At 31.9% G+C, this 19,535-nt stretch overlaps 1 protein-coding gene across 2 annotated transcripts in view; it reads left to right on the top strand.

Moving 5' to 3' along the window:
• LOC115875032 overlaps window positions 1-19,535 on the top strand; it is a 115,897-nt gene that overhangs the window by 68,035 nt on the left and 28,327 nt on the right. For both annotated transcript variants that reach the window (XM_030890367.1, XM_030890368.1), the window contains exon 3: window positions 5,669-5,826. In XM_030890367.1, coding sequence (XP_030746227.1) covers window positions 5,669-5,826 — 158 coding nt within the window. The remainder of the gene's footprint in view (window positions 1-5,668; window positions 5,827-19,535) is intronic.

Below are 19,535 nucleotides of genomic sequence, written 5' to 3'. Positions count from 1 at the left end.
ATTAGTGAAATGGATTCTTAAAAGTCAACCTTCTAAAGATAAATTATCATAAATTAAAACTTTAAACGAATCAGACACTAAACGATTATTTCGAAGACTAGTAAGCAAAGATAATGTCGAGAAACTTAACGAATTGGTAAGGAAACCTCTGTTAACAAGCTTGGACTTAACATGGTATTATAATTACGTACAAAAAAAATCAAAAACCATACTTATTTTATCTTATTTTATTTTATTTAGATTACTGACAATTTTTCTTAAAATATTTAGTATTCTTCAACTGACGCGGTGATTCATCACGTGTAAATTCTAAATAAAACATTAAACTCTAAGAAAAAAAGAGGATAGGTAGACATTAGTAACCTAGTCTCGCGTAGTTTACAGTTAGAAATCAGGAACCATTATCCTAGTCTGTTCGCAGAGAACCTGCCGTATAAAATCTTGTCATACCAAGTCTACAAAAAGTAAGTCAGTAGTATCATTGGTACACTTGAGTGCCTTGTAAATTTATAAACTGTAACTGTTTTTATTGCGTCTCTCGCAACTCCTAGACCATATAATCCCGCCACACTTGTATTTCTAGGTGCATATGTTGACAATATAACTAAAAATTGCTATACTGGAGTGAATTTCTTCAACGGAGCTTTAAAAAACCTTCATATTTTTTCGACTTCACAAAAAATTCCAGATCTTGCGAAAAATCACCAAACTTTGTGTATTTTACATAAAATCTAAAACGTACCTAGTAGGTACAGTATTGGCCATAAGTGGATGAACTTTGTTAAAATAATGGGTTCAAACAAAAGAGTTTTTATAAAAATTATTTCATTATTTCGTAATAAAATTTTAAATAAGTTTAACTTTCGATTTTCTTCCATTATTTTATAAAGTTAGCTTCTAGTAACACCTAAAATTATAGGCAATTAAGTAATAAAAAATTACAATGAATGGTTTATAATATATAACTATCTCTGCCTGCTGATTATTGACCTCTAAAAATTAGTATTTTTTGTGTAGTGTAATTAGGAATACATTAGAAATAGACCAAACCAAAAAGTAAAAGTTGTTTTACAATGTTTTAGTCAATTTATTATAAATTAAGAATACGACCATTAAAATTTAATTAGGGTAAGGTCTGATTGATCCTGAAAATCCTATCATTAGAATTAAATTTTTAAATTATACTAAATTATGATTTTTATTTAAAAAAAATACAATGTTTTGCATAATAATTTTGATAAATAAAAATATTTTTATTTATTCAATTTAACTTGAAGATGATTTATTCAAAATAAAACTGTCCATGAACAATGTTTTGTTATCGTCAACACATTTTTCACAATATTTGATTATGCAATAGAAAAAAAAAAAAGAAAGTATTGGGCCATCATCAAGAGTACCTAATAAATATACCCATAGAATACTAAATAATAGCACTGAATGTTACAAATTACTATGTTACAATACATTTCAAATAAGGCATAGAAAGTAGCCTCAATAAAAAACTATATTAAAAAATTTAAAAATAAAATATCAGTCAATATTAATAATATTTGAACTTACTTAAGACTCACCCTGTATATACGATCAGTAATTTTAACTTAAGCTGAGATTTTTATGGTCTATTATATTCCAAATAAATACAAAGTTTATTATCTGCGATTTCAAAATAAAGAATCCTTAAGCTTAAATCATTGTGTGGCTCAAAAAACCCAAACAGGAGTTTTCAAAATGTTTGTTTACCCTAATCTCTGAAACGCCCGATTTTTTCAGGTAGAGAGATTTTTTTCAGAACAATATAAGCTACTAAATCATGTATGTTTATGTAGGTATCTTTAAAACTAATGTCGTGGTCAATATATCACAGATTTTATTTATTTTATCCATCTTCTTGACATCACCATCTTTAAAGTAAAAAAAAATATTTTCTAATAAAACCAAAACATTTAAGCCATAATAGTCTTCGATTTTCTAAAAGTACATAAAATTTCCTACAAACACAGGAATTTTCAAAACTTTATGACCAGGTTTATTATTCTTCTCTAAAGACTCTAGGAAACTGTTAAAAAATAGCCAAGAAATGGACGAATTTTCGACTTTTTTCCATTTAAAATTAGCGATTTTGGTCTGTCACCGATTTTGAAAAAACTACTGTCATTTATACTAATTAAAAGGTGTAGAACAAGAAAATTTAGGCCATTGTAGTTTTACGAGAACAGTAATGGACATCAAAAGTTGAAAGCGTTGAATATGAAAATATACGAGTACGGTGTTAGATGTAGGCGAAGTTTTAACCACCATGAAAAATATTCTCAAAAAACAAGGTTCAAGAAATCAATTTTCTATTAAAATCAAAGCAATTAAACCCTAATATTTTTATTTTATCTAAAAGTACATAAAATTTCCTATAAATACTGCTGTAAAGTAATAGACTAAGCCTATTTTTAACAACTTTTAAAACTCGTGTAAGATTTGATTTTGATGTGACTTTTATATAATATTTTCCAAGCAGAATGATTTTCCTTCTGCTTTTCCTAAAGGTCGACTGGCTTTGCGGAAAAGTATTCAGAATAAGCAGAAACCGCACACATCAGTGGTAAAAATGTCAAGGCTTCAAGGAGCGCCGTTTACGAGCGTAAAAACGAACTAAAAATAAAATAAATCACAACCCATTAGAAAAATGTTTGCGGTGGCGGTCCGAAGAACCGACCAATCGACCGATCAGTATCATCTCTAAAATTAACAGCCTTCCCCGGGGCAAAGTAACGTTCAGCTGAATCATCCTGGCTGAAATGATGGGTCCTACGCCAGGTGTCGTGATCCTGGATTGGACCACCGTCGTCACCAATCTTGTAGTCGCTGCCACCAAATGTTGTAGTTCTCTATTTGACTCGTATCACCACTTGTTGGGAATGTTATTCTTTATTTTTTTTATAATTAAATTCTTACTAAGTTGTTATTACTTTTTATTTTTAAACTTTTAATACAAAGCTTAGTAATGGAATACGACCTTCTCTGCTTCTTGTTTTTCTTCAAACATGCGATGATTTTGTTATTGCTTATCGATTTTTTATTGGGTTCGCGTTAACAAGTATGCAAATTAATGTATAGTTTGAAGTGTATTCTCTACAGGGTGTCCCACAGAATAATCTACTTCTAATGATGTAGCAAAAAAAGCTTTTTAGAAGAAAACTACTAATATTTATCACATTTTTATGATTATGATGTATTCATCATCATTCATATGAAAAAATCGGTTTTTATTTTTTTTTCTCTCTCTGTATGTATTTTTTTGGCAAACTGTGTATACTAAAAATTTTAACTAATCAATCTGCATCGATCCACGCCCAAAAATCTTTCAATTCGGAATAAGTGAAAAATGCTCAATTTTGGCCGGGAAAATTTTTAGAAATTTTAAAATATAAAAAAAAAATTAAGCTTTTTTATTTAAAAGCTTAATTTTTAGTATACATAGTTTGCCAAAAAAATACATACAGAGAGAAAAAAAAATAAAAACCGATTTTTTCACCACTTGGCTGATAAATTAAAATCTACTTTAAATCAAATCTCTAAAACTACGAACTGTCGAACTGTTATTTTTTAGTGAATTTCTGATACTCTCTTAGGGAGACACTGCTAAGTTATATTGCAGCTTATATGAACGCACCTGCCCTCCTTCAACAACACGAAAAAGCTTTCTTATTAAACATTTTACAAATTGCAAGCTGCTTTTCAGACTAGTTTTTTTAAACTAAATATTTTTAAGTTACCAATTTAAGACAATAAAAAAATACTTAAAACTCTCTTCTAATAGCTCTGTTACAATTTAAGAACATGGAAGCAACAGTTGGAAATTCGAAATGTTTACAAAGTATTTATACAGATAACTTCTTATTATTTTGTATGGGCACCCGTCTAAGCCCGTTCTTATAACCTCCTTATATCTGGTTTTTGTTCCTTAATGCTCTTTTTACATCCATAAATATTTGGAAAACCTTGTTGTTGCCTTAAACACTGAAAATAATAACTCTTGCTCCGTAATGCGGCACAGTTTGCGCAAAGAAATTAACTTGTTATATTTTACGATAGCTCCTGCTAGCAAGAGAATAAATATTTTCGAACTTCTAGTATACGTACCAGGGCGTGTTGAAAATTAATAGTTATTCTGTACAGAAGAACCACAAAGAAATTAATAGAATGCAAAAGAATAGTAAATAGTATACGTAATTATTTTTTTTAAATTTCGTTTTTTGTAGAAATTTTTCATGACTATAAAAAAGTCGAAAAAATGCCAATTTTGTGGCTATTTGTTATACATTTTTAAAGGCCTTAGAAAGACAGTAATCATAGTCATAACATTATGAAAATGTCAGCATTTATAGGAAATTTTATGTAGATTAAGAATATATACACCATTGAGGGCTTAGGTACCTTGCATTTATGAGGAAATTAATTTTGTGACCCCTTGTTTTACAGCTCTTTTTGATGAAGGTTAAAGCGTTCCCTACGTCAATAACTGTTCTCGTAAGACTACAATGGCCTATATTTTCTTTTCTACACCTTTTAGTTAGTAAATAATAGCGGGACATGATAAAAATCATCAATTTTCATGACTATACGTATGGAAAAAAGTCGAAAGCCCATTTTTTAAGTATTTTTTATGGGTGTTCAAGTAGCTTAGAAAAATAACAAAGGTAATGGTAACACTTTTTCATAAAATGTATGAAAAAAAGTTAAAAAAAGTGTAAAAAAATAGTGGCTATTCTATATACAGAAGAGCAACTGAGAAATCATTAGAAAGCAAAGAAAAAAAAACACTCACAAAACTACGTAACATTTCTCTTCAGTCAAATAGTGTACGTAATAGGAATAAAAACGTTTGGTCTAATTGTGTTTTATATAGTTCTGATGTAACAAATCTAAATGTTCCTTGCGAGTTGAACGACAGCGCAAGGAAAAAGAACATTATTTAATTCTTATAAAAATAGTCTTGTTAGTAGCATTCATTATTGAAAACTTTCACAATGTCAAGATAAAATATACCGTCTGAATCTTAAATGTTGTTGTGGCGCAGACCGTTTTTGCAATTTCAGTAGGAAATTAGGCTAACAAGGAACGAAACGAACAGTTTATTGGGCATGTGGTAAAATAAAAAGAAAAGAGAAATTTTCGCCGGTGAAAACTCTATTATTGACCACAGTCCAAAAAATGTAGCAAAATATATCAAGCGGAAAAATAAAGATATTCTAACGACGATGAATATTTTTTATGACTAAATCCAAATTATCAGCATATCATTAGCATTTCATTACGAACAACTATCAAAAAACCATAAAACCATATCTTGATCGTGTTAATGGAAGCTTTGGCTTGAACTTGAACCTTTAAAAGTCATGAAATATGACACTTTAATCGTTCAATTTTAAAGTTAATCTACTAAAAAAAAATTAAAATTGACTAGACTATTCAGCAAATCTAAATTTGGTGTACTAAAAAACTTGAAGTACTTATAAAAATTAGTTATGCCAAACGTCATTTTATTAGTAATAGAGAGAGATCATGATCATAATTACTGTAATAAACACCACTCCCTGCTAATAAAATTTCAAAGCAATCTAATATTTACCAAATGGAATTTGCTGTAGCATGAATATTTATATTGTTTCAGGATCACATACAGGAAGTTTTGGACAAATGGACACAAATTGACGACGAGATCTGGTCAAAAGTCATCGTTTTAGAAAGAAATAGACGAGTAGCAAAAGCTTATGCCCGAGCACCTGTTTTAACAGTTAATGGATCAGATGATGGCTTCGATGGTTTCAGGCAAGTTTACTATAAAATATAGAAAAAAACTGAATTTAATGCATACCTTTCATTGACTTCTGACATATATTATGTTCTATCGTCTGGACGTCTAAGTCAAATTGTTGGACTCGTTGCAAAAAAATAGATAAATTACATACAATTGAAATATCTCAATTCAGAATGATCTAAGATTCTAATTTACGACTGGTATTATTAAAATCATTAATTTTCACCGAGTCACCGAAAGAAATTTGTAGAAAGTGTGATAAAAAATGTGTTTCTTAATTCGTCTCAAAAAGGCCGAAATGAAGGCCAAATTTTTTGCTTCGGACCTACTGCATAGCATCTTGTGACGCTTTTTTCCGAATTAACCAAAATCAAAGCATGACTTTAAGCTGATCTGGTCTGTTAACATTCGATTTTTATCAAATGGAATGATCAAAATCGCACCCTTCTTAGTATTACTAATCTTTTACGACAGTATTATTACAACAACATATAACAACATAATATATGAAATCCTCAGAGTCGATTATCTGTAATCTCGGTAGTCATCAGATAATATTTGGCAATGACACATTACTTTCTGTCAACTGAAGAAGTTTAATGCTAATGACATGCTTTCACTGATATTTACGTCCGAATATGTGTCTATATAAAGCGAGGCTTTTATAAAACTAAGAGACGTATAAGTTTGTGATTAAATCAGTGGAAAAAAAGTCAAAGAAACAAGAGTACCCGGCATGATCTTGATAGGTCCTTGAAAACAATCGAAAACCGCCAATAAATTCCAAAGTGAAGCAGCTTTGTATGCATTCTCCGCTATTTTGCCTGGCCGTACTTTTGCCTTCTTTTTTCCTTTCCACTGTTTAAATTGAAATGTCGGAAAAAAGTTACAACCGATTACAAACAAGAGAAGGAGACATGGACAACTGCGTTTGATGAGACTGACCCTTATATCAACGATTCAATGCAAATTAGTAAACTAGATTTCGTAAACAGAACAGCCACATTCTATTTAAAAGTGAAAACTATTCGAAGATTCCAACCATCCGTCATTAATGTTTTCTCACCTCATGAAAGAAGTTCACTTTTATTGCAAAATTTTAGACCGCTTTGTTTAAAGCTGTACATAAATTGAATTTTTGAAGTTGACGACTCAGTCGAAAAGTTTCGCGCAATAATTTATTACAATTTTCGAAGACAGTTGTCTCAACAAGAATGCCTTGCCGAGTTGGTTTCTGTTTTTGGCAATTAAGCATCACGTCAGTCGACAATTTCTTGTTGGTATGGAGAATTTAAACGCGGACGGATTAGATTTAGCGACGATTCAAGAACAAGTCCACCAACAAAGGCAGTCACCCAGAAAAACGTCGATGCTGTACGTAAGCTGATCCAAGAAGACCGACATGCCACATATCGTGAAACTGAAGCATCATTGGCCGTTTGAAAGACCTCAATTCCAAATTTCTTACATGAATTGGATACCGCATCTGTCGACGGAAGTACAGAAAGCAATTGAAGCGGTAGCTGCAATAACCAGGCAGCTCCACTTTTTTTCGAAAGTGAGATTTTTATTAATTACCTTTAAAAAAAAATGGCCGATCGTTTCCTGCAACAATCAGTTCTCTCAATATAACAGTACATAAATGGCGATGTTAGTTGGAGCTGCCTTGCTCTGGGGTTGCAGCAAGAACCGAGCAGCTCTTTTTCAATTTCCCACAAATTTATTCAAATGGAGCTGCCTGGTTATTGCAGCCACCCCTTCAATTAGTTTTAGCTGGTGTCAAAAAATCTTTACACCGGTTTAACGCAGGAAATGCAAAAAATATATACAGTATTGTCAGTGGTGATAAATCCTGAATTTACTCTTATGAACCCAAAAATAAACGTTAATCGCCTGTTTTGGTGCTCCGAGATGAACCAAAACCGACGAAAGTTATCCTTTCGAAGTGTTTCCAAAAAGATGGTGGGACATTTGTCTCAAAAACGGGTTATGTAGCAACAATTCCTATGCAAGAACTGTTACTTGTAGATCAAAGAACTGTTACTGCTGATTGGTACATATACAGAGAAGACCAGGCTACTAGTAACATAGCAAGTTGCCGGACGAATTTACGTTTACCCAATTTACGTTCGTACTCGAGATTCACTGCCGGCTAGTCGGCTGGTCAGGCAGTACGCAGTTGCAGTTGTGCTTGGACGGGTCGGTATTTATTATTTTCATTTTAAGTGTTTACCTTCACTTAAGGTAACATTTAAAATGAAAATACTTAAATATTTATTATTTGAGTGTGTTTACAAGCCAAAACTAAAAATAAATAAATTCTCTAAACCCAAAAAAAAAACTAAAATATTACTCTAAATAAAAAAAAGAAGTGTTCAAAAAGACCATCTTCTTGTGCTAGACAGAAGCCTAGGCGGTCGTAAAATCCCCGTCTGACATTGGCTAACATATTAGGGCTAATAGTTTGGAAAGCCTCTCGTATTTTTACTTGAAGCTCATCCAGATTATTAGCCCTCTTATGGCCATACACTTTGGATTTTACATAACCCCACAAAAATAAATCATTGGGAGAAAGATCTGGTGATCTAACGGGCCACAAAATAGTTCCATATCCACTAATTAAACGGTTGGGAAAAGTATTGTTCAAATATTCTTGAACAATACGGGCATTGTGGGCAGGACAACCACCTCAGCAATTTGATTACTTGAAAACGTGGGATTTTGATCCGCGGTAGCACAAATGAACACTTCATTAATCAACACATCAGGCTTTTTGTGTTTTTGTGGGAACACGCATCCATGTGTTTCAAAATTATTAATAACTCTTGATACAGTAGGTGAAAATGGAATTGGCCTGTTTACAAAAGTATGTGGAAAAATTGTTTGTATATCCCGATAAGACCTATTTTGGAAATACCATTTTACAATTTGAATTTTCTCACGAACTTCGTAAACATCCATTATTTTACTTAAAAAATAAATTTTACACGCGAACTGTCGCGAGAATCTATGTATTCGTTTTGGCTATTAAAACACGAATAAATACAAATTCTGAAACATTCTTATCACATATCTACCTATTTTTATTTTATCGCATTTTTTCGCCCGCTTTTTATCCGGCGGACGGGTATACGCTAATTCGTCCGGTTCTGCCTATGTTACTACTACGGTGGTCCGGTCTGTATATTTGTTTGCCGGAAGTAATTGCAGAGTTTCGAAAAACCAACCCTCTACGACGAATGATCCTCCACCAAGACAATGCAAGTTTTTAAAGCACCAAAACATCGAATTGTTGGACCATCCTCCATACAGTCCCGACATAAGTCCTAACGACTTTTTTAATTTCCAAGGTCAAAGGTTTCAATCCCCAGAAGATGCAGTCAGTGTCTTCAAAAACGCTATTTTGAAGCTACTAACAAGCGAGTGGAATATCTGCTTTCAGAGTTGGTTCCAACGAATCCAAAAATGCATTTCTCTTCGTAATGAGAAAAACAATAGTGTTTAAAAGTTATCTAATGATTTTTTCTACTTCTATATGCAAAATATAAAAGATAACCCTCGTATATACTACTTCTTGAATTGAAAACCAAGTGACGCCCTAATCTAAGATGTGACTACAAAAATGCATGGGTGAAAAACAATTAAATACATTGATAGCATTCCTGTAGAAGAAAAGAACTCTTGTAGGAATTAAAATGATTTTCAATTATAATTTCATGTAGATGACAGACTAAAATCTATCTCTAATACTCTCTTATTTAGTGAGCCCCTTTATTGACAGTTCATGGTAGTGCAGCAGCATTTTTTCCACCGATTACCAATCAATGTCTAGAATTCACTTACCGAAACTGCACCGCTAAGACCGACGATGGTTAACGAACTTAATACAGCATCGGACTAGGGCCCTATAGCTATTTATCGGTTAAAATATTAATAACAGTGATGAGGCAGAAACGAAAACACTGACGAAGATCTACAATAAAAAAAAGAAGGCCTATAATGATAGTTGCTAAATAGTAGTTAGTAGTTTAGTAGTTAAATTCTAACAGATTGATATTAGGGAAAAGAAGAAGTCGAAAAATATCCCCAGTTTTTGCTGTTCTTTTACGTTTTACGTTAAAGTATTGAGACTATAAAACACTCAGGTACGAGGTTTGTGTGATGTAACGCTGTTTCCGGTAGTAAAAAATAAGTGAAAAAGTGTCTTGTGTTGTGATAATTTCAAATGTTAATAAAATTGCCCAAAAAAATGTTAACGCGTAAAGGAGAGCGTAATTAGAGCGTTGTTGGGTGCAATAACATTCAATAATTCAACTTTCCCGGTAATTCAACTCTCCCGAAACAACATTTTACAGCTTCATAATTTCTTACACCGATTTGATCAATAGCAAAAATGGATTCAAGCAGTTCGACGAAACAAGTGAGTAAACAAAGTGCTCGTTACATAATCAAAAAATTAAAAAGAAAAATATTTACCTTTTCATTTTTTTGTTTAGAATTTCCACAAATTATACTTTCTAACACTTTTATACAATAATTATATAATAATTTTTTCGTTTACTCGCCATTTAAACCCGTGTATTTGTATGTATTCATTATTTACGATATTCTACGGCGGTGGCAGCACCGGCGGAGAATGCACCAAGCCCCAATGCACACATAATTTTTTAGTTAAATAGAAAATGTGTAGTATCCGGCCCTGGTGGAAAAATCAAAGTATAATTTCGAATTGGGAATCCGTTAGGATCATGAAAGCATCCTTTCGATTTTCAATTTAGATACCTGTAGGCCGAGATTGAATTTTGTTTTTGTCGGAGGCCCAACAGTAAAAAACGTGGCGGCATTGTTGCGCTTAAAATTGTTCATACACACTTAAAAATATCGCGAAACCGTTGAAGCGTGGCTGCCTAATAATTTTTCTCGGGTTACCTAAGTCTAAATCTTTTTTTCCTATCGTTCTTGGATCGGCCCAGCAAGAACTCGTAAGACAAAGTCAAGCTGAAATGGTAACAGACTGGCACAAGTACAATTTGCCTCGATTGTGTGTGCTTTTAGAAAGGCAACAAACAGTCGGTTGCGTAACATATCCCCCGCGTTTAAGCACGATTATCGCAATATTTTATACAGTATGTTTCTGTATCTTACGCCAAATGGCTACCACAATAATTAATTGTGCTATTATATTCAACGATAAAACATAAATAACTACCTAAAAGGAGTATTTTAAGAAAAGTATAACTTAAACTTCTATTTGAGCTCTTATTTTTGAAAGTAGTCTAGTTTAAAAAAATGAGTTAATACTAATTTCAATAGATACATGTATATTTTACATTTTATTAATTTTACGGAAAGCACTGTTCATTAAAATGTTGTATCCTATGTTATAGAGCTTGTTTCTCTCTACAATTTCCTGTCTCGCAATATACCGTTTGTGTCCGGGAAGGGTTCATAGTTTCATTGTTGTCGATTTTCGAAAGAAATCAGTACATGTATATTATTTCGTATATTTTTCATTTTATTGATTTTATGGAAAGCGCTGTTCATTAAAATGTTGTATCCTATGTTATAGGGCTTGTTTCTCTCTACTATTTCCTGTCTCACAATGTACCGTTTGTGTCCGGGAAGGGTTCATAGTTTCATAGTTGTCGATTTTCGAAAGAAATTAGTACATGTATATTATTTCGTATATTTTTCATTTTATTGATTTTATGGAAAGCGCTTTTCATTAAAATGTTGTATCCTATGTTATAGGGCTTGTTTCTCTCTACAATTTCCTGTCTCACAATGGACCGTTTGTGTCCGGGAAGGATTCATAGTTTCATAGTTGTCGATTTTCGAAAGAAATTAGTACATGTATATTATTTGGTATATTTTTCATTTTATTGATTTTATGGAAAGCGCTTTTCATTAAAATGTTGTATCCTATGTTATAGGGCTTGTTTCTCTCTACAATTTCCTTTCTCACAATGGACCGTTTGTGTCCGGGAAGGGTTCATAGTTTCATAGTTGTCGATTTTCGAAAGAAATTAGTACATGTATATTATTTCGTATATTTTTCATTTTATTGATTTTATGGAAAGCGCTTTTCATTAAAATGTTGTATCCTATGTTATAGGGCTTGTTTTTCTCTACAATTTCCTGTCTCACAATGTACCGTTTGTGTCCGGGAAGGGTTCATAGTCTCATAGTTGTCGATTTTCGAAAGAAATTAGTACATGTATATTATTTCGTATATTTTTCATTTTATTGATTTTATGGAAAGCACTATTCATTAAAATGTTGTATCCTATGTTATAGGGCTTGTTTCTCTCTACAATTTCCTGTCTCACAATGTGCCGTTTGTGTCCGGGAAGGGTTCATAGTTTCATAGTTAGGTACATGTATATTATTTCATGTATTTGTTACGGTTAAAGTCCGATGTCCGGTTAATGTCAACATTAACATGTTAATGTTTGGGTTAGGTTGTTTTCGGACCTAAACCGTAACATATACATTGTTTCCATATTTATAATCATACATTCAATGGAGTACGATTTTTTTTATAAAGTCAACAAAAGAATTTTAACTGTAAAACGTTATCACAAAAATATTTTTTTTGAAGTGGAATAAGTTCATTCCTAATAATTTAAAAATAATAAATATTTTTTTGGAAATTTTTTTTAGTTAAAAAACATCATTTCTTAATAATATGGCAACATAGGTAGTAGATTAAATTTACAAGAAAGAAAATCCAGAAAAGATCCAGTGATTCTCAAAATTTTAGTAAAAAATCATATTTTTTGGACATTTTCAAAATGAAATAACTCTGTTATTTTGGACTTATTTGAAAAACGATAAAGAGAAAATATGTTTCTTTTATCGAGATCTACCACCCCTTAAAATACTTGCACTTATTTCTGGGACACCCTGTATAATACCTATTCGCCATAAATATAATATGACCGAAAAAAATACGGCGTCAACGATTGCTATGAAATTAAGCTCACTGTCATTTTATATGTGAAATTATATGGGGTATGGCCCTCGATGTGCATTTCCAAGGCAACTAGACGCCGTTTTTTTTTTGATCATACCGTAGTTCAATATATTAACTGTAGAAGAAAAATAAGTTTAAAATATCATTTTTTTTATTTAAAGAAATTAACGAAGTAATTTTTATTTTTATACTTTTAATATAACTGAAATTAATTTTGATAAACTTGGTTATTCCTGATGTATTTAAATGTCTTCATTTTAATTACAGCTTTTTACATAAAAATTTCAGTAAAGCTAATATCTATAAAATTATGGACTTAAATTTACTCCTGTTTTTATTAATATCTTATTTTTGAAAATGGTTTTAGTCCATTTAGAGTTAAAAAATCGTTGATTTTTTATAAGAATTGTAATAGTTATTTTTCATAATAAAATTTAAAAGGTGTGTAGTGTTAAAAACATCACTCGGACAATTAAGGTTTATGAATATTTTTAAATTAATTCAAATGCAAAGTCAAATATCTCGATACATGGAAAAATAACTTATACCACTTAAAATTAACAGCTCATGTTCGTTTTTGTCTGTTTAACATCATTTTGTTCATCCTTGTTTTCTAATATTTTGAGTTTTTTCAATTTATAGATATCTACGACTATTTTATCATTGTAATCTATGAATTATTCAATGTCCTTAATCGCTGAAACGTACGCTTAATAAAGTGTACATTCTAAGAAATATATCGTGCAAAAGTAAAAGTATATAGTTGCTCTGGTCCACATATTAGGAACATATTTTTTCTTCAAAAAAAATCAGGTCACCAGTTGCATGTGTACCTACATGTTACAATAAGACATTATAGTTAATAAATGAGTCATACTTCTAAACACTTACAAAGACCAAGCAAGGGTTATTATTATTTTTTGTGTGAAGTTAAGATTAGTCTCCACAAAACGTACCGTGCTGGGCCGGTAGGTTTTTGTAATAAGGCTTTATTATGACTGAAGATATATACGTAACATTTATAACCCGGCTTTAACTAGTCATCTACAATGCGTTTTTGAAATTAGATGACATTACTCACGGCGTTTTCCAACTTAGCTAGATTTTTGTCTTCTTCGCGAGCTGCAGAGAAACCGGCGGTTTTCTCTCTCATCGCGATAACCGAAAGCTTAATCTAAACGCAGTTTAGCAATTTTTCAGTTGGATTTCTGTGGGAAACATCTATGTAGCAGCAACTTTTCAAGCCTTTTTAACATAATAGAAACGATGTGTGGCCGTCTAGTTTTAAAAAGGATTAAGACTTTAAACCCAACTGGTAAGCTAAAGCGGTTCAAGCTGAATGTACCACCCACTGGGTGGTTAAGAAATTTAATTACAACAACATACAATATGTTGTACGGTAATTGAGAATGAAAGTGATTTTAATTAGAGATTCTAAGTACTTCATCATGTGGCGCTTAGAGGAATTAAAATAAAGTACTGCTTTATAATAGGGTCTGTATACGTGGCGAAGTACAGGCTGAGCTTCGATGTAGATTATTCAACATATTGTTACGTTTTTCGTCGGTTCCGTGTGGATAGAAAGTCACAATTTATTTAAACACTATTTATTTAACACTAATTAACAAAAATAATAACGATAAAAGACTTATAGAACTATTTACAAACGATTTATAACTAAGAATTTATTTTGAATTTTAGCGCGTCAACTGTATATTTATAACTGCCCCTGTGAGGCCACCGCCGCTGGCTTTTATACCGGCAGGTAAAGAACTCTAAATTGTCCATAGATCGTTAGGTGCGTAGAGAAGGTTTTCGAATGTTCTCGTATGTACTAGTCCATTCCAGTGGGACTCGATTCTTCTCGAACGAATGAATCATTGCGGTGTCTATGCGATGTTAAGGTCATCCGAGGGCGGGCCATATTGTGAGGTTAGGTCGAGTCCACACCGGCCCGCAACAATATTATAAACTCAGATGCAAAAAAACGCAACGGAATTTTTTTTCGTCAAATTTAAAATGTTATACCGGGTGCTTCATAAAATTGGCTCACCCCTATAACTTATTTTTATTTTTCAGGTAAAAAAACGAGATTTGGTATGTTAGTATATGACATAAATTAGGATTGATTGACGTATTCAATTGTTTTTGGTCACATCCAGTTTCACCGGAAATGACGACAACTTTTGATTTTTAAATGGCATCCTCAAAATTTTTCTTTACTTTATTCGATAGAAAATGACACTCTGAATAGAATGACATATCATATTATGTTAACTTTTGACGTTTTCGCTTAAAAAATCGTATTTTAAATTTCAATCTAACAATTCATGGCTGTGTTAAAAACGCTAATTTTTAATCAAGGAGCGTTGAAAAAATAGATTTGAACGTCTAGTGTTTTTCGTGTCTTGTGCTGGTCGGTTAAAATATGCCCAAATCGTATTTTTAATCATATCTCAATTTTTTCAAATGGAACGAGGGTGGCTTATTAGCATATGGGGAAAAAGCAATGTTTTACGAATAATTTGGTACCACACACTTGGTATTTCGAGTCAAATTGTCGTTATGAACCGCATGTTACAATTTCAAATAAACCATATGCGAAAATGTCAAAAGTTGACATATGATATGTCATTCTATTCAAAGTGTTATTTTCTATCGAATAAAGTAAAAAAAACAAAGGTGCCATTTAAAAATAAAAAGTTGTAGTCATTTCCGGTCAAATAGCAAGTGACCAAACCAAATACGATTGAATAATCAGTCAATCCTAATTTATGTCATATACTAACTTCCATATTTATATTTATATTATACTTTAACATATTCCAAACCAAATCACGTTTTTTTTATCTGAAAAAATAAAAAAGTTATAGGGGGTGAGCCACTTTTGAGACGCACCCTGTATGCAGTTAGGGCTAAAAATAGGGCTAAAAATTCTGTTACGTTTTTTTTTGCATTTTTTTTATTCCGTCATTCTTAAAAAATTAACAATATCTGAGGTCGATGGAACACGGTCCTCAGTTAAAAAATATACGAAATTAACGAAATTAAACTGAAAGGAAGATAGTGTAGGGTTACCTTTAACTAATTCCCGTAAGTAAGACAGTGCCACTTTGCTCTTTGACAAATAACTTCAGGTTAAAATGGTACAACCGGGGTTTATTTATAATTTCATTATAAAGGAATAAAATAGATGTAGCATATTCTTTGTCGAGTGAACATGACACCACTTTTGCCTGTTTATATAAAAGACAATAAATCAGGCCTATGATATAGTTGGGCTGTTGGTAAGGCAAGGTTGCTCTTCGAGTGGGTATGCTCGTTATAACGTTACAAGTCTGACTCTTCTTAGTCAAATATCAATTTGAATTAAATATTAAGGCAATAAATTCAATATTTTATATAAGAATTCCTTGCATTAATCGAACCTATTAAGTAATATAATGCTAATTATACAGTTTAAAAGAGATATTTAATCGCTAGCCCTGACCTTTCAGGTAACAAAGTTAAAATTAAAGTTCTTAAAAGTCAAGCTGAGCAATAAAATCTGAAAAAGAAACTCGACATGTTTTAGTTCATTATTATTTATTTATGTTTTAGTTTTCTTAAGATTTTTTATTAGTCCAGGAGGCAGTGAAGATTTTCGGTTCGGATTGGATGTTGAAACAAAATAAAATAAGTTTTTTTTTATTTAGTGAACCCATCCGAAAATATTCCTTAGACAAGGAAAGAGAGGGGACAGCTAACACGCATATTCTCCCGTGATCGGTTAGTGAGGCCAAAATTCGATCGGCGGCCATACTTTGGTGACAAGATTTCGAGGTGACACCGAGAGAATTTTTATGTTTTTTGTGACAACTGTTTTGTTTTAAATTTATAAACTGTATTGTTTAGTATGGTGAGATGTTCAGCGTATGGCTGCAAAGGCCGAAGCGAGAAAAAAGTGGCTGGAATTACATTTCACAGATAAAAATCGATACACAACTTTTGTTATGTGGTCATAAAATGTACATTTTTTCATTATAGCAGTAAAAATATGTAAAATGCTTTTAATATGATTTGTACCACATCCGAACCAAACTATTTTTAATAATTCCAAGTAGTATTTTCAATATCCTTTATTATAATTAATGTTTGAATCTATAAATAATGCTACTCAGCATGGATTTCTCCAGTGGCGTAGGGAATTATAATCAGAGAAATACAATTTCTGCAATAAACATTTGTTTATATATTTTACATGTAAAAAAATGTATAAAGTATTGTTATCAAATATGTAAAATAATTGTAAACTACAAAAAAAATTAAAAATTCTAGTCATAAAAAATCTATATGTATAGTTGTTATATAAAACTTAAATTTACCTGCCAAGATTTGCTGGGGGTAGACAAACTTGTGGTGGGCTACTTGTTACTACATATATTTTTTTAAATATTCTTTCAAAAAATTTGCTAATTTAGGTGTATAATAATAGTCTCAGTGAGTAATTAATAAAAATGTATAATAAAATAACACAAAGCGTCTAGCTTCTAGAGTTGTTTATTTTCTTGTGGAAAATTAGGATATTCTTATGATTGACGGTAAACAAATATTAAAAATTACATTATTCATTGAATCCGTACGCAAGTGTGAAGGGGAATGGCTAGATTCATTATTATACCATATGGTCGAAAAAAAAACGACGTCCAGTTGGCTTGTAAATGACGATCGACGACATTCCCCATATAATTTTACATATAAAATGACAGCGATCTTCATTTCATAGCTAGCGATCTTCATTTCATAGCTATCGCTGACGCCATCTTTTTTCGATGTCGTTTTGTATAGTTTTTATGTCATTTTATATGTAGAATTATATGGGGAATATCATCGATCGTAATTTACAAGCCAACTGACGTCGTTTTTTCGATTATACGGTATAATAATGAATCTAGTCAATTCCTTCACACTTGCTTACGGATTCAATGAATAATGCAATTTTAATATTCATTGTGAAATTGTCATTTCCAAACAAACAAGACGCCGTTTTTTCGATCATACAGTATATATCTATATACACGTTTAAAACATATGTTATTACATTATTTTTATTTAATTATACATTATACACACGTTAATAAATAAATAATTGTCTTGATAATCAGTCCACTGTGACTGTTAAATAAATTTTGCATTATCGACTTAGATATTCTAATATTATAAAGGCGAGACTATAAAATACAAAATTGTATATGCATTACTCAAAAATGAACGATATATTAGTTTACGTTTTAATAAATATTTTGTACCGTCTAGGTACAAGCTAATTTCTGATGCTACGCCATTGGAGAATCTCGCGTGGTGACAACTTGCCTCACTTTTAGCTGCCGTGTTACCTGTCCCCTCTCTTTCCTTGTCTAAGTATTAACCAGACTCTGAACATACTTACTTTTATAATAAGTACAAAAAAAATTGGCGCCGGGAGGCACGTATAGCCGCCCATACTAAAATATGTTAATAAAAACTGGTAGGCAGTTCTTTTAGTTTCAAAGTAAAGGAATTTTTCCAATTTTGGTCATTTTTGGTTATTTCCCTTATCCGCCACCTGGGGTCGCGTCCGATGGGAGTTTGGAGTTCTCCACACGGATTTTCTCAAAAACGGACTACGGAAACACGGAATATCTCAAAAACTGCGACTTTGACTGATTTTGATGTTATTACAAATTTTGTTTCAAATATTAATCCTAATCTTAAATTGAAAACCGCGTTTCGCTAGCTACTGTAATTTTGGAGTTACGATAAGCCACTTACGATAAAATTTTTAACCCCCTTCCATACCCCCTTACCAACCCCTCACCCCCACCAAAAACTAATAGCCAGATTCTCTGGTGCCACAGTATTTTTGTGCCAAATTTGGTTAAAATCGGTTTAGCGGTTTTTGAGTTATCGTGTTACAGACAGATAGACACCATGAAAATATTTTGTATTTAGGTCATTTATGACCCAAATAACTGACTGAGTGAAATTAAAAAAAATCTTTTTTGCCGATCTCAATAGCCTACCATACCTGTTGGTATGGTCACTACCGCCTGGACTATAACTAGTAGCATACTCGTAATATATGTGTAGAAAAAAGTCTTAAAATATATACCTTAGAATGAAAATAAAAATAGCTTATGAAAGTTTAGATAGAAAGTTCGTAAATTGTTGTCTTCAAATTGTTCCGTAAAAATTACGAAGCCAAAACTATTCGTAAAAGGTATACTTTAACAATTCAGTTAACAAGCAGCTGTATAGGAAAACACCAAAAAAAGATCTTTTGAGAGACTTATGCAATAGGCTGTGCATAGAGGCGAATTATTCGATGGTTTATTAGGTTCGAATCAAGATCGTTTATGAAAATAGCCGTTTTCTCTTATTGGCTTTGCCCTAGTTTATCAGTTTTAATGTCAGCAGGTACACTGCACATTTTCTGCAACTTGTTAGTAAAAGTGGAGGCACAGATATTTGCCGCTGCGGCCTGTGGTAATAATTGCGTCATTTTGCTTGAAAATCGCCTTAGAACGATCTAAAACAACGCTCGAACCGCTGGTTGTATTGAATAATAACTATCTTCTAATAGCTCCCAAGTACTTATACTCTTAAGGGGTTTTTGTGCTAGTTATGCAGCAATTTCGATGATAGAAATATCCTTTTAATCGGTCAGTCAATCAATCAGTACTAATTCTCGTATATCAACGTCAATAATATATGTTGTAATCGAAC

This window comes from Sitophilus oryzae, unplaced genomic scaffold (assembly GCF_002938485.1).
Source record: "Sitophilus oryzae breed Bouriz unplaced genomic scaffold, Soryzae_2.0 scaffold_1318_pilon_pilon, whole genome shotgun sequence".
NCBI classification, from domain to species: Eukaryota; Metazoa; Arthropoda; class Insecta; order Coleoptera; family Curculionidae; genus Sitophilus; species Sitophilus oryzae.
Note: the sequence above shows the minus strand (reverse complement) of the source record. Positions and strands in the feature narration are given on the sequence as shown.